At 30.2% G+C, this 25,826-nt stretch overlaps 3 protein-coding genes across 3 annotated transcripts; all 3 read left to right on the forward strand.

Annotated features, from left to right (window-relative positions):
* Nucleotides 1-1,433: 1,433 nt before the first annotated feature.
* Nucleotides 1,434-4,056, forward strand: LOC111916091 (uncharacterized). Its single transcript, XM_042899665.1, has 12 exons — nucleotides 1,434-1,445; nucleotides 1,533-1,800; nucleotides 1,920-2,013; nucleotides 2,096-2,223; nucleotides 2,307-2,399; nucleotides 2,498-2,619; nucleotides 2,701-2,909; nucleotides 2,988-3,108; nucleotides 3,178-3,357; nucleotides 3,443-3,511; nucleotides 3,595-3,676; nucleotides 3,962-4,056. Exons 1-12 carry the CDS (start codon nucleotides 1,434-1,436, stop codon nucleotides 4,054-4,056), a joined length of 1,473 nt encoding a protein of 490 aa, XP_042755599.1.
* A 6,180-nt stretch (nucleotides 4,057-10,236) lies between these two features.
* Nucleotides 10,237-13,083, forward strand: LOC111916090 (uncharacterized). The gene is made up of 5 exons (XM_052768786.1): nucleotides 10,237-10,418; nucleotides 10,552-10,863; nucleotides 10,918-11,480; nucleotides 11,596-12,813; nucleotides 12,941-13,083. Exons 1-5 carry the CDS (start codon nucleotides 10,237-10,239, stop codon nucleotides 13,081-13,083), a joined length of 2,418 nt encoding a protein of 805 aa, XP_052624746.1.
* Nucleotides 13,084-13,485: 402 nt separating this feature from the next.
* LOC111916089 (uncharacterized) lies at nucleotides 13,486-14,520 on the forward strand. The gene has a single exon (XM_023911729.2). It carries the CDS (start codon nucleotides 13,486-13,488, stop codon nucleotides 14,518-14,520), a length of 1,035 nt encoding a protein of 344 aa, XP_023767497.2.
* Nucleotides 14,521-25,826: the final 11,306 nt, after the last annotated feature.

Below are 25,826 nucleotides of genomic sequence, written 5' to 3' on the forward strand. Positions count from 1 at the left end.
TTTAAAAGACATAAGTAGTAATGAAAATGATAACAAAATACGAAATTAGTAATAAAAATGAGAACTTGATTTTCTTTAAAAAAAACTGTCTTCAAAGCTTTAATTATTACAATATGTTTTTTTTTGTTTTTCTGTTTCATTTACTTTGATTTGCTGTTAATTTAAACCTAATTTATGATGTCAATTATTATTATTTTTTCTATTTATATATGAATGTAGATGATGATGAAAAAACTAATGAACATGAAAGCTTCATTTTCTTTAAATAAAATGATTATTCTTCTTCAGATCTAAAGTTGTTACTGTTAACTAATTTATGATTTAATTCTTATTACTTTCTGTATTTACGTATGAAGTTAGATGAATAAACGACCATTTAGCAGTACAAATTCAAGATATCTACATTACCATTACTAATTGTTATGTTATCTATTAGTGAGTTGCAGGGGCATTGTCGGTATAATTGTTCTTTACATGTTAATTTTATATTTAAACCTAATTTTTGATGTCAATTATTAATACTTTTTCTATTTACATATGAATTTAGATAATGATGAAAAAACTAATGAACATGAAAACTTCATTTTCTTTAAATAAAATAATTATTCTTCTTCAGATCTGAAGCTGTTACTATAAACCTAATTTATGATTCAATTATTATTACTTTCTCTATTTACGTATGAATTTAGATGAATAAATGAACATTTAGCAGTACAAATTCAAGATATCTACATTACCATTACTAATTGTTATGTTATCTATTAGTGAGTTGCAGGGGCATTGTCGGTATAATTATTGTTTATATGTTAATTTTATATTTAAATATAATGATTATTCTTCTTCAGATCTGAAGTTGTTACTATAAGCCTAATTTATGATTCAATTATTATTACTTTCTCTATTTACATATGAATTTAGATGAATAAATGAACATTTAGCAGTACAAATTCAAGATATCTACATTACCATTACTAATTGTTATGTTATCTATTAGTGAGTTGCAGGGGCATTGTCGGTATAATTATTGTTTATATGTTAATTTTATATTTAAATATATCTACATGTTAAATATATTGTTTTGCTGTGATTTTTAAAACAGAACTGGGGCAATTTATATTTGTTTTCCACTTTATTATAAAAAAATTTATTCAATCTAAAAAATTATTTGATATGAATTATTGGTTTTTGTTTGTATTCCATTTTATTATTTGATATGAATTATTAGTTTGGATGTTCTGTACATTGTTGAAGGTTGGTAATATTCCTTACAATTCTATATGGTTTAAATTTTCTTGCAGAAAATGAATATAGGAAATAAAGTTTACCTAAATAACATTGACCAGATAGATGAAAAATCACATATCAAGGTTCGGGTCCTTAAAATTTGGAACTTTATCAGAAATAATAAAGTTTGTTCAATTGAAATGATCCTGATGGACGAGGAGGTTTGTTGTATTTCATATATTTTTTATTCATCATTCAATATTACACATGTTTCAACAAAATAATAATTTTTAATTTTTTTTAAACAGGGTACACAATACCATGCTCATGTCTTCAATCAGAATTTCTCCAGATTTCGTCATCTTTTAAAGGAAGATGAAAGTTATATAGTTATAAAACCCAATATGGTTGCTGTTACTAATGGTTTTAGTTATACAGGTCATAAACAGACCTTAACTTTGGATTGGAAAAGCATCCTAAAAAAATGTGATGATTTCTCGGGTCCGGTCAATGGATTTATGTTTGTTGACTTTAATTCTATCATAGAACAAACATGCCCAAGAGACACATTCTTTGGTTAGTTATAAAATTTTAATCAAATCATTTTTTATCAGTTGTGTTCTTGGTTATACATTTTATTATTTAAATATTACGATTTTAATGCTATAGTTTATCTTGTGTTATCTCTTGTGTAGATGTTATTGGACAGATCGTGTCATTTAGGCCTCTTGAAACTTCAAATCCAGTAGCATCGAAGCATTATATAAAACTCACTCTTAGCAACCTAGAGTGAGATTACATTTTATTATTTATTTATTATCTTTAATTAATCACAAATTAATATTAATATACGATTTTTTGGTTTATTTAGTTCTGTACATCTGAAGGTTATTATTTTTGGAAGTCAAGCATATCAAATGTCAGAATACCTACAAAATAACCCGACGGTTAATTGTGTTGTTATCGTGATGCAGTTTTTGAAGCTAAACATTTGGAATGGTTTGTATTCACTCTTTATATATACATGTTTATAATTATTGTTTATTTATAATTTTTATTAATTGGGCATACATTTATTACAGGTATTGGTGAAGCTAAAAGTCATTTTGAAGTAACGAAATTGTTCATAAATTCTGACATTTATGAAATAAATGAGTTTAAAAATAAGTTAGTTTGTAATTTTTTTTATTTTTTATAATGAATTTTAAGTTAAAATAACACAAATCCTAATATTTTTGAATTTAATTTGAAAATCACAGGTTGAAATGTAAAGACAATTTCGGTATAACTGAAAAAAGCATAACTACACTTCAAAGCTACTCTTCTTCATATACAGATGACTTTAAGGGCAATTTTCCATTAAAAACAATTTGTGAGATCACGAAACCAATTAAGGTATATTGCATTATTTGATATGTTTTACAATTTATTTTTGCATAATTTATTTTAATAACTTTTACATTTAATCTAATACAGGAAATGAAGTTTTTATTAGTTGCTTCAATTGTTAATATAAGACGGAATCTACCATGGTATTATGAAGCATGCAAAAAATGTGGAAAAAAAATAATCCTTGTTCCCAAAGCCAATCATTCGTATACCGACCCTGAAAAAATTTCAGAAACTATGGTTGTCGGGTGTACAAATGCACAATGCAAAAAATCTGAAATTCAAACAGTTATAAAGTACACACATATTTATTTCTATTAATTTTATCAATCTGTAAAACAACACTAACAATGACATAATTTTTTTTATTTTAGGTATATAATTCCAATCAACGTACAAGATTGTACTCGAACAATTGGATTGACTCTTTTTGATAGGGAAGCAAAGAGGCTGTTAAATATAAGTGCATACGAGTTGAAAAAAATACATGATGCGGTATATTATTCATATCTTAAAATCATAAAACATTTACTTTTTTTTAATTTATTAAAATATATCTTACAGGCCGGAGACAGTGATGGACTATTTCCAATGCAACTTAACGTGTTGAAAAACAGCAAGTTTGGTTTTCTTGTAGATATTACAGAATACAATGTCAACAACTATAATAATATCTACACAGTTCTCAGAGTTGCAGAAGATATGTCCATTGTTTCTGAATTGGAAAGTAAAATAGAACTTATGGTATGTAAGTTTTTATTGTTGAACATTTATAATTCTTTACTGTTAAAATACATAACGATTAACATATTTCAATTTTATTTTTTAGAGTATTCAATCTGTCTCCTTAAATCAAGTTGCTTTGGAATCAGATGATGTTGTACAGCCTGTTCAAAGGGTTTTTCAATTCCTTTTATTAACTTTTATTTATATTAGGGTTTTTTTGGAATTAAACACTTATTATTATTTTATTTAAATTAGGATGTGATCTCACAAACAGATGAAAGTTTTACACCCTCAACAGTTGATAAGTCAACCGACACAAGTCCAAGCAAAATATCAAGTGATTTAAAGTGCAACCTCCAAAAAAATTTATGATGTTGATTCTGGAGATGATTTAAGTTGCACTAAGTCTAAAAGAAAGTCAACTGGAGAGGAAACTCCACTCTTAATTCCAAAAATGGAGAAGTGAGATGGTATTGGTTATAACACGCATTTAATATATTTTGATCATTTGTTTTTGTTTTAAAGATATTTTGATTGCTTGGTATGATTTTTATTTTGAGATATTTAGGATGTTAAATATTATTGGTTTTGAATATTTTTGGATATTTTTTTTGTTTTAAAGTGGAGAAGTTAGTTGATTTTGGTTTAGAATTTTGGGTCCATGTGCTTCTGTTCTTCATTGCTTTGATTTTGATATTACAATTTGTTTTGGTTTAGAATTTTGGTGTTACATCTTTAACTTTGAATTTGGGTTGGTTTGACTTTGATTTATAGGATTTCGTTGAAATCGGTTATTAGGGTTTCTCAAGGAAAGAGATGGATTGTGTTAGGGTTTAATTATACTCCTTGACCATGAAAAACAGATGCGATAAAGTATACAAGGGCAAAGCGGTCATTTTCATAAAATTTACAGTTGGGTTGTTATAGTTGATGGTTCAGCGACCAAAAGTGTTGGGAAACCATTAACATAAGGACCAAAATTGTAAAAAGATTTATTTTTGAAGGTAAACTAGAAAGAAAAAAAAAACAGATAAGCACAGGAATCAAATAATCTCTACTATACCATTTTTTGAGCAATTAGTGGGTCCACAGTTTGCATGACAGCGGAAATTGGGTTGACCATACCAAAACTCAAATGAGCAGCAGGAGTTGACACAATGGCGCCAGCTGGATTGATTGCTGCATCAAACACTACAAAACCAATTATCAAACATTATAAAACAGTACGAAATACGATTTTAGAGGTCATATATTCATCATCAGATTAACAAAACTACATTGTTCTTTACCTTTTAGATGTTCTTTTTCATCTACATTCTTAATCGATTTCATCACTTTTCCCTCTATTTTTTACCTGTTATGTATAAGAGTTTGATAAATTGGTATTTCTTTATGTATAATATTTTGGTACCTATAGTCGCGATCTGTGTGTGTCGATTTTTAGTTTTATTGATTTATGTATCTTATATAACTGTATGTGATACATTAGAGTCATAGGACCATTTAATTTCTTCTACACCTATTTGCTTCCTCCAGTGATTTGGTTCATCTAAATACTTAATCGTAATTAAGGGTATTTGGATGGTTAGACCTATAATTCTTCCATAACCATTTTTCTTAAAAACCCCACCACATGACATGTTTTCTGAAAACTTGAAAATACTTTTATCAGTTGGTGGTTTCTTTTACGCATTTCAGCAATCACATCATATTCATATAAACTACAAACATGTTGAAAAAGTAACTCAAATTATCAATTCAATTGATTTATTCATGTGATTTATCAAACCTGTTTAAATAATAAACAAAAAAATACAAATTTCATTTTAAAGTTCCTTTTACACTATATCCCATTTTGAGGAATCTATTCTCAAAGTGCAATACTATAATCTGGAATTGATCATCTTTTAGTTTATTTTTCTAAATATATGTGTTATTGTCTATATGTATGTATCTGTTTATATCTGTTTTTGTGAATCATAATTTTTCTGTTTATATCTGTTTTTGAAAAGTATGTTTACAGGTGATAATTAAATATATAAATCAATCAGTGCTTTACGATTTTCCTGTTTATATCCTAATTTTTTTTGTTAAATATACAGGTTTTTTCTGTTTAGTTTTTGATTTTTAGTTTTTTTCTCATTATATACCCTTAAGGGTATATCAGTAAATATGTAATTTTCTCATTGTTTTCTTGGTAAATCTACACTTAGATAATAAACAAAAAAATTGATTATTTCATCTATTTTATCAAACCATTTAAATAATAAACAAAAAAATTATCAATTTCTTTTTGAAAGTTCGTGTTACACTATATCCCATTTTTAGTAATTTATTCTCAAAGAAAAATGCTATAATCCGTAATTTATCATCTTTTAGTTTAATTTTCTAAATATATGTGGTTGTCTATGTGTGTGTATCTGTTTATATATGTTTTTGTGAATCATGATATTTTTCAAAGTCATGAATTTTTTTTTGGACAAACAAAATTATCTTTCCATTATTATAATATATGTTTTTTTTTAATTACAAGGTACAATGGAACATATTACGTTTTTTTTAAGCAGTTATGCAATGAGGTGCAATATCAGAACAGTAACATACATGTTAAAACTGTAGGTAAGAAATGGAACCGCGAATTCCAACAGAGTTGGAATTCGAAATTCCATTTCATGACATGTTTGCATCATAATTGGGACAAATTTAAGTTATGTTGGATATGATAAATAGATATGATCCTGAAAAAGGAGTGTAGTTTTTTAGGGTAGAAGTCCCATCTTTTTCCCAAAAAACTATGTAAATTGTCAAATTAGTAGTGTACTTTGTGAGGGTATTATAGTAAATTTACTTGATTTTTTTATTTGGATGAGAATCCAGTGGAAACAGAATCAGTTGTCTTTTTTGAAGTTGTTATGCAATGAGTTGTCATATCAAAACAAGAACAGACATATTAGAAACCGCAGGTTAAAAATGGAACCGCGGATTCCAACAGAGTTGGAATTTGAAATTCCATTTCATGATGTTAGAAACCGCAGGTAAGTAATGGAACCGCGGATTCCAACAGACTTGGAATTCGAAATTCCATTTCATGACATGTTAGTAATCCATTCGCAGCCAAGAACTGGAATTGTGCATTCCAAGGCAATTAGATTTCAACATTTCCTTTAATTATGCATTTGTTTGAAAATTTAGACAGAAATTAGATTTTAACATTTATTTTTATTGATTTACATTCCAAAAAGGTGAATCATTGTTTTAAAAAAAACATGATTTCTCTTATTACTATGAATATATTACAGTTATATATCAAACACATGCATATACACATATTTCATATTACTATGAATACTTCAATTTTTTTACATGCATGCTATTTGCCAAACATATACATAAACACATTTATTCTTTGCCAAACATATACATAAACACATTTATTCTGTTTATCTTTCTTTATCTTTTGTGATTTGTAGTAAATACTAATAAAGTATTGCTTTTTTCTTTTCTGAGTTGTTGTAAATAACAACAAACTATATTTACCTTCTTTCATTAGACTAAATGAAAGAAATACGATGTACTTTTTTTTGTTTATTATAACATCTTACTTTATTCTCTTCCTATTACTGTATTGCACTTTGTACATTATCCAAATATAACGTGTGTGGATTATTATCTTCAACTGTTAACAGATTATGGATTCCCAATTATAACATTTTACTTTGATAAATGACCAAATTGGTCCCTGCTTTTTAAAATTTTAAAGAGAATTTCGTTTCAAAGAACATTGCTATAGTTTTAAAGGAATGGTTTGTGTGTCATAAAATCATTTTACATGAATCATCCATGTTTAAGATCTCAGACATGGGAGATTTTTGTAATATAAAAAATAACACACTATTGGTCCAATATTTACATTGTTAAAAAAATATTTAAATACATTGGATGCTAAAATGGTCATTTACCTTCCAATTGCTTTTGACAGTCATGTATTCTGATGTTTTAACTGAGACAACATACTAAATCTTTGTGTATGTTGAATTGTAAGAATAAGATCCAACAGATAAAAATAGCCCAAACCTGGAATTACATGTCGATAGCAGATTTTTGTCACGATAAATATGTTATTTTTAATAAATAATCAATAACCAATTCTAAACAAAATTTATATCTTTGATTCTCTTCAATTAATTCATACATTTTTGTAATGGTTGCATCATATTTACTTATCTTCTATAAATAACGTATATTCAATTTACTATTTCCTAATATTCTATACTACCTTTTTAGATAAAATTCGTATATTAAACTAATTTTTAGTTGCAATATTTTAAATTCCAAAAAATCAGGAACAAAATTTTATCTAATAAAGATCCAACAACAATAAAATCATAAAATCGTAATCTTTTTCCAATATATATATATATATATATATATATATATATATATATATATATATATATATATATATAACTTTACCTCAGAACGTGAAATCCAAAATTTTGAAACTCCTCATTCGTCTTTTTAATGTTCAATTGCTTCTGCGATTCTTTTTTCATTAAACTTACATCAAACTGCTTCATTCAAGTTCTAATCCTCATTCCAGTTCACAAATCAACTGCTTTTCATTTTAAAGCCGTCTTACTGCCTGCAAGATTTCCATATCCATATGTCAGGTTAGTATTATGAGTTTAGATCACCTTGTTTTCTCTATGAATTTATGGTTGAAATTTACAACAATAATCAATATGCTGGAATAGATGTTTTACTAACTGTAAAAAAATATGCAGGAATAGATGTTTAAGATCAATAAGCAATTTATAATCATCAAGATTTTCGTGTATCACACAATGTTACCTTCATTGTTTCCATTGAGATCTAGGGTTTTAACCCCTGATATCATCCGAACCCACGATTGGTTGAAATTGGGGAAAGAGCAGATGTAAATTGAATAAACCCTAGGTTGGAAATGAGGATGATGAGTCATGATGCTCATCAGGGAAATAATTGATTGTGGCACAGGAAGAAGGAGAGTCTACCTTCGGATCGTATTTTTCAATCCTGACGGAGACCAAATCGGACGATTACACGGTATCATAGACGAAATATTCTAGGTTCCCTTTCATGCGTTGTTGATTGCGATCGATTGTGGGGGAATCGAGGAGAGTCATTGACGGCTAATCTTCGATGACCGTCTATGGAAGATTGGAGTCGTTGTAAACAAACATCCAGATTTCAGATTTTATGTGAAACGAATTGGGTTTTAACCTTATTGATACAAAAAGACAAACAAAAAGAGAGAAAGATAGACAGAGTGAGTGGTGAATAATACGATCCGAAGACAGATAGTTGTTGGTAGAGTATTGAGACTTCTTTTGATGGAGTTATTTCTGCAACTACAACACAAGCTTCCGCTTCAAATCTTATTTTCGGACCCATATCTACAATCCGACTCATGTTAACTTTAATATTTTTATTTAAAGTCTCTTTTACACAATATAAACAAATATATAATTTCTATTTTATACTATTTAATATTTTAAAAATCTTCAATTGAGTAATTTGTTTAAAATATATTATAAATGAGTAAATTAATATTTGCAAATTTTGTTACACATTTTAATAAACGAATTAATAAAGGTAACTTTTTAAATACATTTACTTTATTATTATTATTTATGTAATTGTAACTAACTTCAATTGTATTATATAAACATATTATGTACCTAATTTCACATTTCATATCCTAACCTATGTCTTCTTATGCAGAAAACAACAGTAACATATACCACATGCAGGCCAGAGAGAAAAGAAGACAAAGAAAAATATATTTGGAAAATAAAAGATCGAAGAAAATAAAAACAACATCAAACGTTCCAAGTACATCATTACAGCATCTCTTCAAAAATACCATTAACTATAACCGTATTAGTATTTTATATTCTATCTTTTACTGTTACATAGTTGTATACATATATTTACAAGTTTTATAAGTTATTTCTATTTGCAGATCAATCAACCAACATTGTTCGTCAAACTCAAAATGTCAATTCATTTACAACACCTGCAAAACATAACACAACCATACAATACGTCCTTCCTTTACAGATGTTAGAACTCCATTCTCTAACATTACAAATGTTATAAATCCGTTATCTAACATTACAAATGGTAATTATTTATGGTTTTTAAAATATACTATTATCCATTATGTATATAATCGGGATATATATATATATATATATATATATATATATATATATATATATTTAACTATTTTATTTTTTTTGGTCAGATAACATCAGCTTCGATAAATATATCACTTCCAAGTTAGCAAAGAAAAGACAGTACCATGTACTTTCAAATGATATGACATCAAAAAATGCATCTACAGTAACAACTTCTTCATCATCAATCAAGTTAAATCCAGGATGTCAAAAATTAAAAACGAAGACAAGACATTTATCCCCTATCCCATTGATTGATTTGACAGAAGCTGTAGAAAATATACATCAAGTGAACAATGAAAATCTTATAGTTGGTATCTCAAATGGTAATCAAAAAATAAAATCCATTTTACATTTCAAATACTATGTTGTATATAATTATAAAATTCATTGATATTTTATTCAACGCCTTTATTTTACAGAATATTTGGATCATGGTGATCAAGATGTTGTATGTCAAACATGTCGTGCAAAGTTATGGAGAAATGAATCCATTAGAGGTAAAGAAAATGGGAACACGAATTATTCATTATGTTGTGCTTACAGCAAAGTTTAACTTCCAGATTTAAAGAATGCACCCCCGACTTATGAAAGAATGTTCCGAAATATGGATTCAAAAACCAAACACTTCATGAAAAACATTCGACGTTACAATTCAATGTTTTCTTTCACGTCAATGGGTGGTAAAATTGATTCTTCAATCAATAGAGGAAACGTTCCATACATTTTCAGATTGGGTGGTCAAAATTGTCATAGTATTGGAAGTCTTTTGCCAGCAAAAGGATCGGAACCAAAATTCTCTCAGTTATACATTTATGACACTGACAACGAAATTACAAATAGACAAAGATGTTTTCAGTATTTTCTCAAACTTCTTATTCATAATTTATTATTATTATTATTAATATATATATAAATATATATATATATATATATATATATATATATATATATATATTACTAATATTATGTATAAATTTATTTATTTTAGTGGTGGAAAGGATCAATCAACATCAACTAATAGTGATATTGTTAAAGATATTAAGGTGATCTTGGATTCAAATAATGTCTTGGTTAGATCTTATAGAATGGTAAGAGATACTTTTCAAAAAAATCCAGAAGTTGATATGAAATTACGACTTATTGGGAGAAGGGAGCAAGATGGAAGAACATATAACCTACCGACTGCTTCTGAGGTTGTTGCTTTAATAATTGGTGACATTTCGGATTCAATCGAAAAGAGGGATATAGTCGTTCAAACAAAAAATGGTTGTCTACAACGTATCAGTGAATTGCATCCTTCGTACCTTCCTCTTTAATATCCATTGCTATTTCCATATGGGGATGATGGTTATAGTGTTGACATTCTTCATAGAGGTGTGTCATATACGACCAACAGCAAGCGTGCAAAATGTACAATGAGAGAATATTTCGCTTATAGGATTCAAGACAGAGATCATTCGTTCTCTCTCATACTTAATTCAAGAAGGTTGTTTCAACAATTTCTGGTAGATGCCTATACTATGATGGAAACGGAGAGAATGTACTACATACGTAGGCAACAACATGTTCTTAGATGTGATTCTTATGAAAATTTACATAACCAAAAAGCTCAAGGAACGACTGATATCTCGAATGTCGGCCAACGTGTCATATTACCTTCATCCTTTACCGGAGGTGCACGCTATATGCTGCAAAACTATTTGGATGCCATGTCACTATGTAAATGGTTTGGATATCCTGATTTCTTCATAACCTTTACGTGTAATCCCAAATGGCCTGAGATTAAAAGGTTTCTTAAGGATACTTCACTTCAACCAGAAGACAAACCTGATATACTATGTAGGTTGTTCAAGATCAAGCTTGATGCATTCATTAAAGACTTAAGGGAGAACCAAATTTTCGGCAAAGTTCAAGCATGTAATTAAAACTATATTTTTTATTTTTTATAAAACATTGATCTTATTATTATATTTTAAATATGTTTTGATATCTAATCACATTCTCTTTTATTTTTTGTCAAATCCTTTTACAGATGTTTATACCATTGAATTTCAAAAAAGAGGTTTGTCGCATAGTCATATATGTCTATTCATGCATTCTGACAACAAGCTACCAACTGTTGAACTTATCGATCCAATAATTTCAGCAGAGATACCAGACAGAATTGAAGATCCTGAATTGTATTCACTTGTAAATGAGTTTATGATTCATGGTCCATGTGGAGCTGAAAATATGAATTGTCCATGCATGGTGGATAAAAAGTACTCTAAAAACTTTCCAAAACAATTCAGTAATCATTCGTCTGTTGATCAGAATGGTTTTCCGTTATATAGGCAAAGAAACGATGGTCATTTTGTAGAAAAATCAGGTGTAAGGTTGGATAATAGAAATGTTGTTCCATACAACAAATATCTATTGAAAAGATATCAGGCACATATTAATATTGAATGGTGCAATCAGGGATCTTCTATAAAGTATTTGTTTAAATACATAAATAAGGGTCCTGATAGAGCTACAGTTGCTGTTGTACCAACCAACAATGAATGTGAAAATAATGATGTGGTCGATGAAATAGCTGAATATTACGATTTTAGATATTTATCAGCATGTGAAGCATCATGGCGAATTTTTAGATATGATGTTCATTGCAGATATCCTTCTGTTGTCAGACTACCTTTTCATCTTCCTAATCAACAGCAGATTGTATATGGCGAAGACGATGATATTGATAATGTTCTTGACAAACCTTCTGTTGCGGCTTCAAAGTTCACAGCTTGGATGGAGCGTAATGCAATCGACAGTGAAGCACGAAAACTCACATATGTTGAATTCCCTACAAAGTTTGTTTGGATATTAAATGGTCGATTTTGGAAGCGAAGGAAAGTAGGAAAAGCCATCGGTAGAATTCATTCTGTTTCACCTAAACTAGGTGAAGCATATTTCTTAAGGATTCTTTTAAATAAAGTAAAAGGACCAACATCATTTGATGAAATTCGCACGGTAAATGGTCAAACACATTCTTCTTTTAGAGATGTCTGTTATCCACTCGGGCTATTAGATGATGACAAGGAATACATTGATGCAATTAAAGAAGCAAGTCATTCTGGATCTGGTTTTTATCTACGCTTTTTATTTGCTACATTGTTGATGTGTAATAGTATGTCTAAACCAGAGATCGTTTGGGAAAATACATGGGAATATTTGGCAGATGGAATTCTATATAGCCAACGACAAAGATTTAAGTCAGCAGGTATTACATTTTTTCTTATTTTTTAAAATTAATTTCTTTTTGTTTTTCAACACCCATTAAATAATTAGTAATTAAATTATTAAATATCGACCACATATTTTATTAATTATTTAATATTTTTGTGCAGAATTGTCACTCGGAGTAGATGAACTTAAGAACTTAACTTTGTTCGAAATACAACAAATTTTACTTCGAAACAACTCTACTCTCAAAAACTTCAAAAACATGCCATACCCAGATGTTGAATCCGTTTCTTCTTCAAACAATTGACTTATCACCGAGGAGCTAGATTACGACATTCTCGTGATAAAGAATGACTATGATCGTATGTTTATTGCATTAACAAATGGGCAACATAACATTTTCCTAAACATCAAGAGTGTTATTCAAGAAAATAAAGGAGGTGTCTTCTTTGTTTACGGTTATGGTGGAACGGGTAAAACTTTTTTATGGAAAACAATATCTGTAGCAATTAGATCTGAAGGAAATATTGTATTAAATGTTGCTTCAAGCGGTATTGCTTCCTTATTATTGTCCGATGGTAGAACAGCACACTCTCGATTTATAATTCCATTTGAGCGTACAAAGGATTCTTTTTGTAACATAAATCTAGACGGTGAGTTGGCAAGCTTAATAAGAAAAACCTCTTTAATAATTTGGGATGAAGCACCTATGGTCCATAAGCATGCATTTGAAGCTTTAGATCGAACTTTGAAGGATTTATTAAGGTGCGTAAATTCAACCATCTCAAATATTCCATTTGGAGGGAAAGTTATTGTCTTTGGAGGAGATTTTAGACAAATTCTACCTGTTGTTCCGGGTGGCAGTAAACAGAACATTGTAAATGCTTCTTTGAGTTCTTCATATTTATGGGAACATTGCAAAGTCCATAGATTAACAAAAAACATGAGGCTAACTATTGGAAGGGATCAATCAGATATAGGAAAAATAAGAGATTTTGCAAATTGGTTGTTGGATATAGGAGAAGGAAAACTTGGTGGTCCGAACGACGGTGAAACGATTATCGATATTCCAGATGATATTCTCATTAATGATTCACATGATCCTATAGGTTCCTTAATTGAGTTTGTATATCCTTCAATTTTAGAGAACTATAGCGATATAAATTATTTCCAAGAAAGAGCGATACTTGCTCCAAAAAATGAAGTTGTCCAGGAAATAAACGACCGTTTGCTTAAGAAGTTTCCAGGAGATGAAGTTGAATATTTAAGTTCAGACTGCATATGTGAATCCGAATTTCTCAATGATCAATTTGATGCAAATCTATACTCTCCTGATGTATTAAATGGTCTCAAGGTATCCGGATTACCAAATCATAAGTTAGTTTTAAAAATTGGTGTTCCAGTAATGTTACTGAGAAATATTGATCAGAAAAATGGCTTATGTAATGGCACAAGAGTACAGGTGTTATCATTGGGCAAACGTGTTATTGAGGCACATATAATAACTGGAACTAATATTGGAAATCGGACTTTTATTCCAAGAATGTCTTTAACTCCATCAAAAAAAAAGATTCCCTTCAAATTCACAAGAAGACAGTTTCCTTTGGCTGTTTGTTTTGCAATGACTATTAAAAAAAGTCAAGGACAATCGTTGTCAAAGGTTGGTTTGTTTCTGAAAGATCCAGTTTTTCACATGGACAATTGTATGTTGTCTTATCTAGAGTTCAGAGCAGAGAGGGATTAAAATTATTAATTTTAGATAAAGATGGCAAACTCACAAATAAAACTTCCAATGTTGTTTATAAGGAAGTTTTTTCGAAATTTGTAGCCAACTTTTTTGTAACGTCGTTTTATTCAATTTTAGCAAATCACACTTAATCCATCATATTACTATATTTTTTTATAATTACGTATTGTTGTATTTTATGTTAATTTCATTACACACATTCGTAATGTATCATCTGCATATGTCCAACAAGAATCATGCATAAAAAAAAAAGAGTTTTCAAAAATCTTCATTCCTAATTAAATACTTCCCATTTACTTAGTAATTAAATACTTACAAATAAAAAAAATTATTGAAATATTCAATATTACAATTTATAAGTTGTCAGAATTATTGAAATAATATTTTATTAAATAATTAATTTTTAAATTCAATTCAAAAACAGCACCCGTGGGTTCCACGGGTTTTAACCTGGTGTAGTAATAAATGAATATCAATTTCATTAATAAACTTACCTTTTAATTTCAAATTTCCTAAAATTAAAGCTCATTAGTTTCTTTTATTTATTTAAATTTAAAAGATAAAAATCATTTGCGTTATAATAATTCATTATTTTTCTTATTTTCTTATAAATTCAAAGTTCTTAAATGTTTTGACTTTTATATTTAACTTTTTTTAAAATTAACCCGTGTAATACATGGGTCTCACAACTAGTTCTTTAAGAATTATGAGATTTCATTCATGATTTTACCAAATACTAACAATTTTTCTATATAATACCCACAAAGAAAGAAATCAACAAATCCAGTGATTTCATTCTTTAAAAATCAAGAATTTACTTGAAATTGAATTTATTATTTAAGAATCAGATTTCCGTTATATAAAAATGCACTAATTGGTATATATATTTTGAACTATTGTCATAAACTAGTGAGATAGATGAAACAAATTGTTGGGGTTGCAAAGTTATTCATTCATAACTTTGTAAATGTTTGACTTTTGTAAAACCCACTTGCATGTGGTGCTTTAGCCTTTAGACCCATTTGTTAGAGAGTGAGAGAGAGACATGTAAACACCTCTATAAATAGTGGGTTCATACCACTTGTAGAGGTGTGCTTGAGAGATGTAAAAGTGAGTGTGTAAGTGTGTGTTAATTATGTAGTCTAGATCTAGATCCTTTTTGTGTAACACCATATACATTCAATATATCTCTTAAACACCCAAATCACCATGTTCAATTGTGCAAGCTTTAATTCCGCATGTCAAACCATGTTCTTTGTCACTACAATTGGTATCAGAGCTTGGTTTTCACGATCAACGTGACTTTTGAAGAACGATTCTCGGTTTGGCAATTTTTGTCGCAACTTGAACAATTTTTGGTAAGTCTCTCTCTATGATCTCTCTTGATTTCGTTGAAATCGTGCGTAACGTTTTTGATTTTTGATCGTTTTGATTCATTGAATCTAATTTGTTTCAAACCTCATTGTTGATCCAATCAATTTTTGTTTAGATCAAGTCCAAACCAAAAATAAAATCAAAATTTGTTTACTATTCATTGTTCAAAATCGAAGCCCAATCCATGAGTGATGTTTGATTCAATTGATTTGAGCCCAATCAAAAAGAACTGTTACTGTTCATAGATCCGTTTAATTTTGAGCCCAATATGTTTTTGTGATCTGATTTCATTATTCAGCCCAAGAAGTGATTAAATCCATCCGATTCTAAAATTCACTTTTGTTCGTCGGTTTTTTGTTCGCTGATTACTTATGCGACTATGTTCTTATTATGCATATTATTCAGTTTGTTCTTGAGTTTCGTTTTCATCTCATCATTCTTAACAATCATTTGGTATTGATTATTAATCTGAACTTAGAAATCGATTTCAGATGAGTCGTATATGATGAAATCGATTTTAGAATTGGAAATCGGAAATTGACTCTTTGATCTTGATGAGATTAATCAAGAACTGTCAAATTTTTGTGAAGAACATGTGAAGAACAGTTAGATAATCATGTTTTGATCTGGATTTTGTCATTAGAGTCTTTGATTTCGTGTTTAGTGATCTTTGACTTTGAAAAGTCAAACTGAGAAAAAGTCAAGATCGATGTTCAAGTGATGATTCCTTGAATTAAAGGCTGAAATCGGTTGTTACAAGTTGAATATGAGATATGGATAACGAAATCGAACTTACATTTGAATTTAATTTCGAATTTGGATGTGTTGTATTCTTGATGACGAACTCTGTAAGTTGATTGGAGTTCAATGTGATGAACAAAAGTCGATATCAAATGGTTATTGGTTATAGATGTCGATCGGTTTCGCATATTTGAAGGATTGGCTAGTAGTGTTCTTGAGTTCGTGATTTTGGGTTTGGTGATTGAAAAAAAAAAAGAATATTTGATTTTGGAGTCGATTTTAAGACTTGGGGAGTATTGTTCGCAAATCTAGAGTTGTTCTTAACTGAAACGCGAAGGATCAATTGTCGATAGTCAATGTTTTTGGAAGTCGATCGATTATGCGAAGTTGACTGATACTGCATTTTAGTTCGCATAAGGTTGATTGTAAAAAGCAAAGTCGACTGGGAAGAAAACTTAAATTGGGAATTAAGTTCGCATCTTGGTTGGATTCGCATCTTCCATGATTGTTTAATTCGCATTTTGGAATCAAGTTCACATTTGGATGAGTTTCAGCAAATATTCAAAATTATTTTTGATTTACACACTTGTCTAATGAATCGGGTTCGCATTTTCCTATTGAGAGTTCGCATTTGATTAATTGGGTGGAACATGCGAAGGGATGCGAAGGATGTGGGAATGAAAATGCGAAGCCTGTTATTACCAGTTCAATGAAGAAGAAAGCCAAGAGTTTCGCATTTGGTCCCTGCTCTTTTCAAGAAATAACACAAGTTGCCCAACTTCGCAAGTTTGAAGAACATGCAGAAATTGTCAAAACGAATACCTGTAGTTTCGCATTTACGACAGTTTGTACCCAACTTCGCAAATGGGGTCATAAAATGCTGAAATTGCAGAATTTTCAAATCTGGTCCTTGCAGTTTGTGCGAATTTACACATTTTACCCAGTTTCGCAAATGGGAGTGTGTTTCGCATATTTGGCTGTTTTGGGCGCAACGGGTCACTACAGAATTTTGAAATTGACAATTTCTACCCATTTTTGAGAAATTTTGTCAAAGGCGATCCGTGAACGAAGCTAAAAATTCAATATTTTTTGGATTTTTCGGATTGAAGCACAATGTTTATGCCACATGTTAAGGGGGAGTTTTGGCATGAAAAATTCCGAATAGAGCACGTTCTTTTTCCATGGAGTTTTATAATCAAATTTCGATTATAAAAAGGGGGAGAAGTTTTATATGGAAATTCGAACTTGAATTTTTCATATTACGCGGATTTGAAGACCGAAGTGATCTTGGAGTTTTGAAGCCACGAGATGATGCAATTGGAAGTTCGGAAATGATGTATTCGAAATGGGTTTGGAATTATTGAAGATTTTTGGGGTGTGTTTTTATGCGCAACTTTTGGGTGATTATTTGGAATTAATCATTCGTTGCTGCTTGGTTTGTATGGTCTCACATCCTAGAGCCCAAATTGAAGAGTCATGGAAGAATTGAAGATTGAAGATCATTTCGACATGTGTCACATTTGAGGCTCGAACCGCGTAGTGTTTGATTTTGGAAGATTTGAAGTGAGTCATTCATTCCTAACTTTGAGGGGGAGAATGTTGGGGTTGCAAAGTTATTCATTCATGACTTTGTAAATGTTTGACTTTTGTAAAACCCACTTGCATGTGGTGCTTTAGCCTTTAGACCCATTTGTTAGAGAGTGAGAGAGAGACATGTAAACACCTCTATAAATAGTGGGTTCATACCACTTGTAGAGGTGTGCTTGAAAAATGTAAAAATGAGTGTGTAAGTGTGTGCTAATTATGTAGTCTAGATCTAGATCCTTTTTGTGTAACACCATATACATTCAATATATCTCTTAAACACCCAAATCACCATGTTCAATTGTGCAAGCTTTAATTCCGCATGTCAAACCATGTTCTTTGTCACTACACAAATTTTATTCTTTTAGAATGATTCATAAGAACATTGTATAACATATTTTAGAAGTATTTACAATATTATTTTTACACATTCATCAAAGCTATATACCATTTGAAAATTATTAAAGAGTAAGATATATTATTATTACACATAAAAAGATGTTACACGGTATAACATATTCTTCAAGAACATGAGATCAAATAATCTATTCTTGATATGAATTCTAAAACAGTGCGCATTCATGTCAACACTATATTCGATTTTCAGTTACATGCGGTGGTCCGAATATATAGATAAATTTTTCCGATTTTCCAATTTTCCAATACGACCTTCAAATTACCTTGCACATATACTTGATTTTCTGATTTTCAGCCATTCTTCTTTATGAGAAACAAAAAAAAAAATAAAACAACATCATATCCACCTTCAGATTCTATAAGAATGTGAAAGGAATATGAGAAATTAAGAATATTCTATAAGAATGTGATCAAAATTTTCAAAATGAGCTAACAAAATACCACATCTAAGAAAAAAAAATCCTTGAAACAATAAATAATTCTTGTGATATAAACAAAAATTCTATCGTAATGATACTATAAAAATTAAGCATATTCTACAAGAATGTATCCAAAATTTTTAAGAATATGAAAAATATAAGAAATTACAATATAGTAATACATAATTCTATAAATAGGCTAATCATTTCTTTCAATAAGAGACAAATAGTTTATGGGTTTGTCTATTACAACATGGCACGCAGCACAAGTTACGAAATTTGTTTTCCAACTATAAACATCATTAAGCATATATAAACTCTTCCTTCGTAATGTTATGTGTTTATTTGAAATTAAAGAAGCCAATCACCACACGATCTGAATACTACCTTAGAACAAGAGATGTAAGTTTGAAGAGCACAATTCCATTATGTACTCCATAATATATAAATATACTCTTACTTTACAATGTAATGTGGTAATTTGAAATTAAATAAGCAAATCACTATACAATTTAAATACTACCTGGAACAGGGGATGTAAAATTGATGAAGTTGGCCAATGATTACTTCGATCACTCCACAATACACATTGATTAAGTTATTGGCAATTAAACAAAATTAGATCGTTGCGCAATTAAAAAAAATAACAAATTAATCAATGGAGAAACAATATATCCTAGCTTCTAACAATTTGATTAAGCTATCCTTAATTTACAAGGAACAAGTGATGTAAAAATCATGAAGACGATATGAGCAGATAATGATTAAATTGAATTTTGTATTAGGGACCAAAAATTCACCAATCCAAAATCATCAAAATGTATTCTCCAGCACCTTACTCATCTGATTTTGAAGTCGTAACCATGAAGAATTAACTTATGTCACATCTTTGTTCATCAAAGAGTATTCACAGGAACTCAAGCAAGAACCAAGAATGTGTCCTTTGTTTTCATATAGGGTTTTAGAATTGGGATTACAGCGTTGAATCGTCTTCACATAAAAAGGAATTTGAAACCAAAATTAGTCATAAAAATACCTTCACTTGGCAATGGAAAAATCCAAGGAAGAGGAAAAAAGAGGCCCACTAAGAAACCGATGAAATCTTCCAAAAAACCGAATGAACGTGTGATATGAATTTACTTTCATGATTATAGGCTTTTAAATTGGTATATGATTAATTGATTAATGGAAATAATAATTATATTAGACAAATTTGCTCGTTGATAATGATTGACCCAAAATCTGGTATACATACACAATAATTATAGAGGGTGTTTGGCTTAGCTTTTCTAAACCCAAAAGTCATTTTTAGAAAAGTTATAAAAAGTCAGGATTTCTAACTTTTCCAAAAAAATTATTTTCCTTCTATAAAAACTCCAAAAGTAGCTTTTAAAATTAGTTTTGTCAAACATCTTTTGCTTGTTTTTTTCTTTTCCAAAAAGTACTTTTGGCTGTAAAAAGCTAAGCCAAACACCCCATAGTATATACATGAATCTCTCTCTCTCTCTCACCCCCATATATATATATATATATATATATATATATATATATATATATATATATATATATATATATATATATATATATATATATATATATATAAAGGTTGTAAAAGATGCTTGACGGTAGCTCGGTGGTGGACTGTAGTCAATGAATTAATCAGCTAGGTGGGGATTAATCATGGACCATTAATTATTAAGAAAATTATTATTAAATTAATAAATCTAATTTTAATCCTAATAATATAAAGTAAATAAGCATTAAATTTTAATAACAAGTTTAACAAGCACAACAAATTATCATCCATAATAAACAAAAAGGTTAATAATAAGTTCGACAAGCACACCAAATCATCATCCAAAAGGTCCATATTAAGTTTAAATAGCACAAAAATAACATATATTTTCCTCTAATATTCTCCACGTACTTCTGTTATTTGAACCTCATCCGACTCATACTCCTCTTCTTTTCATACTTACTCCTCACTCTCGGACTCAAAATCTTCATCGAAAAGTTCCCTCGTTCTTGGACTTTCTTGGGGTGCTTAACTCTCATCGGTTCCTACATCTTCATTAACCGTTTCAGGGTTTACTTCATCTACATCACATCTATGAAAATCAACAATTCATTCTTTAGCCAAGTGTGAATGATTTGCTAATAGCACTTCCCATGGTTCTACTTTTCTCTTTTGGTTTTTTTTTTGTGTAACTAGAAATATAAACACAACAAAGAATTTGAAATATGCTTAATATTTAATTTTTATAAATATAAAGTGAATACTTTATATTACTAACCCCTCAATCATGCTCCAATTGCTTTCACTACCAAATGAACTACTAGTTAAAGAAAGAATCAACGTTGCAATCTTCGTCAAATGGGTTGTGAAAGCAATTGGAGAAAGATTGAAGGAGTCGTGACACCAAATATTCCCCACCAATTAGCTATAATTTTTGAAATAAAAACACATTATTAATCGATAAATATCAAAATTTTATAAAATAAATAATGAAAAGTAAAACCAATTACCCGGGTCAAACTCTGTATCGTTCACACTACAATTTTTAATTGCAAGATCGCAACGAAATCTATAAACTTTTTTCTTGTACTTTAGGAAGACAATAGTTACAACTTGGCTTCGCATATCAAAATTTCCACAAAGTAATGGATCAAAAAATCTAGAATCGAATTCATTATATCGGGATCATATTGGAGTTGTGGATCCTTATAATGATAATATGAATTCAAAAGACAAGACGTTATTGTATACTTGAATTTAGACGGCCTTTCACTTTTTTGTTTATGATATCTATAATAGGCTTGTATGCTTTCTCATTACCAGCCAATGATGTGGAAATTTCTTCTTTTGCAATTTTAATCTCCCGTAAACAAAACCCATTGAGGGTTTCCAATCCGCATCAACCATTCGAAGGAATTTCACCAAAGGGGAGAAGAATTGTAAACATTATGTCACACTGGACCAAAATAAGACACTTGACATCATTTATATCTGGCGAACCCTTTAGGCGTATCGTAAAATTTACATTCCTCCCATTCGGTACTAGAAAACATATGTCTTAGTTGGTCCTTTTTTTTGGATAACCTTTGTAATGTTAGAAAAGCGGAAGAAAATCTCGTGACTCGCGGTCGCATAATTTCCGTTTTGTTGGTGTAACTTCTCATCATCTCCAATGTTTTTTGGTGAGCATAAATGAAGATGGTTAGTTTCTTTGCTTGATCTAGGATTTTCTTAAACCTTGGGAATGCTTCGATACCTTGAAGAAATAAACATGATTAAATAACAAATTATAGTATAAAATTAAACATTTTAAAACAAAATAAATTAATAAACTAGTAAAGTAATAAATACAATAACTAGAGTAAATAAACAAAATAATGTAATACGTTCAAGCATAAGTTTAATTGTATGTGTCGCACATGATGTTCAAAAAATAGATGGTCTTTTCTCTTTTAGCAACTTTGTCGCCCCATGTTATTTGTGGCATCATCGGTCACAACTTGAACAACATGCTCATGACCAACTTTTTGAATGTAAGAATCCACATATTCATATATGTTTTGGCTTGTATGTGCTTTGTGCGGATATTCTTCTGAAGATAAAAAAAATAGTACCCATCTTCGAATTAACACATAAATTCATTATGCTCCTCCTTTTTCGATCGGACCAAGAATCCTTCATAATCGAGCATCCATCCTCTTTTCATTCATGTCCGTTCTTCTTCTTTAAAAAAATTTCTTTAAACCTCATTCTTTATAAGTGTGTCACTCAAAGCATATTTAGTAGGAGGTGGAAACCCAGTTCCAAATTGGCCAATAACCTCCAACATCATTTTCAAGTTATTCCTTCCAAAGGCATGAAAAGGAATTGCATTCTCGTATGCCCACCTATTAATGTATTTATGGACCATTAATTTTCTTTCTTTCCGGACAATATTGTTAAGATCAACATTTTTTTCCCTTTCTTGCATTCAAAACTTCTTCGAGGATTATGTTTGAGTAGCCATCCATGGGGCCTATAACATTTGGTGCTTTCAACCCCAAAGATGCTTTTACTCCATCCACGCTATCATAGAATTCTTTTCTCAACTCTGATCTTAAGGCCTCATCTTGCTATTGTTTAGCTTTCTTTTTTAACATCCCTTCATTCATAGATTTTCGACATTTCAATTGATCAACTTTTGTAGAAGTTGGACACGAAGATACATCCCCCCTCAAAAGAGCAATATGTTGTTTCATTCTAGTAATACCCCCGCCAAACGTTTTTCCATACAATTTACATTTCAATCTATCCAAGTTGCTTTTATCTTGTGTAAAACCATATTCCCAACCAAAATCATCGGAATTTCGTTTATGTGTACCAGTGGTCGTTGATCCCACAAATGATGTAGTCGAAACATTAGAAGTCATTGATTGCCAACTATAATAATCATAATTATCATATTAACACATCAAAAACAAATTAAAACCTTAAAATATACAACATAAATTTTGGATAAATGCTTGACAAAATGATTATAGATCAACCAAACAACTTACAAATGCTCAACATATCTTACAGATTAATGTTATGGCTAAAGTGATAAAAAATACTTAATAGGTTCATATTGAGAAGCCCATGTTAATGAACATTGACCTGGAAGATAACACAAGAAATTCCTTAAATAAAAAATTTGAGTTCTACTACAAAATCATTTTAAAGAATGGGCATTAGAGCCAATTAGACATTTTATAGCTCTATGAAGGTTCATGGAATATGGAAAAGTTTAATCTCAAAATAGAATTTCATCTCCTGTTTTCCCTGTGACAACCATCAAAATTCAAGTCAGTTCTAGAATTGATAAACTTAGTTGCACATGTAGGAATGACACATACTAGACTTAGTAACTAGAAGCTAAGTTATAACCTACTAGAAACTTGGAAACAAGTAGAAATGAAGGATAGTGTACTTGGATTTCACATTGGTATGTGAATTCTACAACTACTTAACTATAATGACTATCCATATTCGGGTCATTCCTTGACTTGAACACCTTTTCATGAATCATATACACACATCATGCATTTGACCTAGTAGTAGAAATTAGGTCCGAGTCTCATTGGAACTTAAGTCAAAGTTGAAAGCTAGGACTAGTATACTTGATTCCTCAATTTCACTTGAATCTCGAAACCACTATATAGAATGTCAATAAACTGATAAAATAAGTTACAAACATTATTTATAACTATAAAAGATTTATAATACCAAAAGATAAATTGAAGTCTCAAAGATTCTATTGATTTTGATATCCAAAGATTTACAAACTCTCAAAAACCCTAAATGCCCTATTAACATAAATATATGAAATTTAACCTTAAAAATTCTATGAAAATAGTTATGAAGCTTATAATATGATCTTAATAATTAAAATTATGAAAATTCATTCAAGGAAAATAAAATTTAACTCATTAACATTTACCTTTAATTTATAAATCAAAAATCAAGGTTTTATGAATAAAAACTTGATTTTAGTGCACATTTTATACAAAAATTGAGATATTTTATAAAAGAATTTCAATTTTATAAAAGAAAATGAATGAGAAAGGGGTATTACAATTCAAAAATCGCCCCCCTCTCCTCATTTCACTCTCATTCTCCAACACACACACATCTCATATTTCTCTCTCTAAAAACTTCTCTCTTGCTTCTCTCTAAAACTGACGAACATAGATGCTTAATGTAACATCCCGGAATATCAGAAGTAGAGTTGAAGGGCTAAAAGTGTAAGTGTGAGAGGGCAACTCGGCGAGTCCATGAGTGGACTCGGCGAGTAGAGTCGCGACTCTGGTCACGTGTTAAGTGACCAACTCGGCGAGTAGTATGGGTGGACTCGGCGAGTTGGTGCTGAGTGGAGAAAACCCTAATTTTGGAAGTTGAGCCCTATATAAAGAACATAACACTTCTTCCGCAACCTCTTTACCTTCCCTTTGAGTTCCAGAAACCCTAAATTCGTGTGAGCTTCCTTAGTGAGAGATTAGAGCCTTGGAGGAGGTAATCTTGGAAGGAAATTGAAGAGCAAGAAGAGTGGAGCAAGGGGCTTTGCAGAGAATTGGTTCATTCATCAGTGGGAGCCTTCATTGGATGTAATAATCTTCTGTTTGAGCTTTTGTGCATCTAGATCTATCTTTTGTGGGGGTTTTGGGGCATAAATGAGGTCCATCTCAAGTTTGGTGTAAGATCTGAGGTTGCTACCTCAGATCTAGGTTGTTTATGATCCAGAAAGCCATAAAGTCCATGCTCAAGAGTTGTTGGTGAAGTTCTTTTGTCCCAAACCCTAGCCCTAGAGTGTAAAATGCCTAGATCTCCTTGGATCTACGTAAAGTTTGCCACTTTACGTGATGGATGGCTTGTAGAAGGGTAGATCTATGGTTTAGACTCGGAGGGTGGACTGAAGGCCGGTGCGGCGGACCAGTCACACAGTAGACCCGAAGTGCATGGCTGTTATGTGTTCTGTTATGATATGGCATGTTATGCGTGTATGGTATATGTGGTTGGTATTTTGGGGATATCTCACTAAGCTTTCAGGCTTACAGTTGTGGTTTAATGTTTTTCAGGTTCTTCAGGAGACCGTGGCAAGACAAAGGCGTGATCATACCGCTCCTCATGATTATGTTTTGTGATGTGATTCTGGGAAGACTCTGAAATAATTGTATTGAAAACCTTTTTGTAATAATTTTATGAAATCGGGTTGTTTTTGAAAAGTTTAAATTAGT

The sequence above is a fragment of the Lactuca sativa genome, chromosome 2, assembly GCF_002870075.4.
Source record: "Lactuca sativa cultivar Salinas chromosome 2, Lsat_Salinas_v11, whole genome shotgun sequence".
Taxonomy (NCBI): Eukaryota; Viridiplantae; Streptophyta; class Magnoliopsida; order Asterales; family Asteraceae; genus Lactuca; species Lactuca sativa.

Coding starts and splice junctions, on each gene's coding strand:
- LOC111916091 (XM_042899665.1), top strand. Junction 2,014..2,095: donor CTCACTCTTAGCAACCTAGA/GTGAGATTACAT, acceptor TGGTTTATTTAG/TTCTGTACATCTGAAGGTTA. Junction 2,620..2,700: donor AGATCACGAAACCAATTAAG/GTATATTGCATT, acceptor AATCTAATACAG/GAAATGAAGTTTTTATTAGT.
- LOC111916090 (XM_052768786.1), top strand. CDS start 10,237: ATGGGTGGTAAAATTGATTCTTCAATCAATAGAGGAAACGTTCCATAC. Junction 10,864..10,917: donor ATCAGTGAATTGCATCCTTC/GTACCTTCCTCT, acceptor TGATGGTTATAG/TGTTGACATTCTTCATAGAG. Junction 12,814..12,940: donor ACAAAGATTTAAGTCAGCAG/GTATTACATTTT, acceptor ATTTTTGTGCAG/AATTGTCACTCGGAGTAGAT.
- LOC111916089 (XM_023911729.2), top strand. CDS start 13,486: ATGGTCCATAAGCATGCATTTGAAGCTTTAGATCGAACTTTGAAGGAT.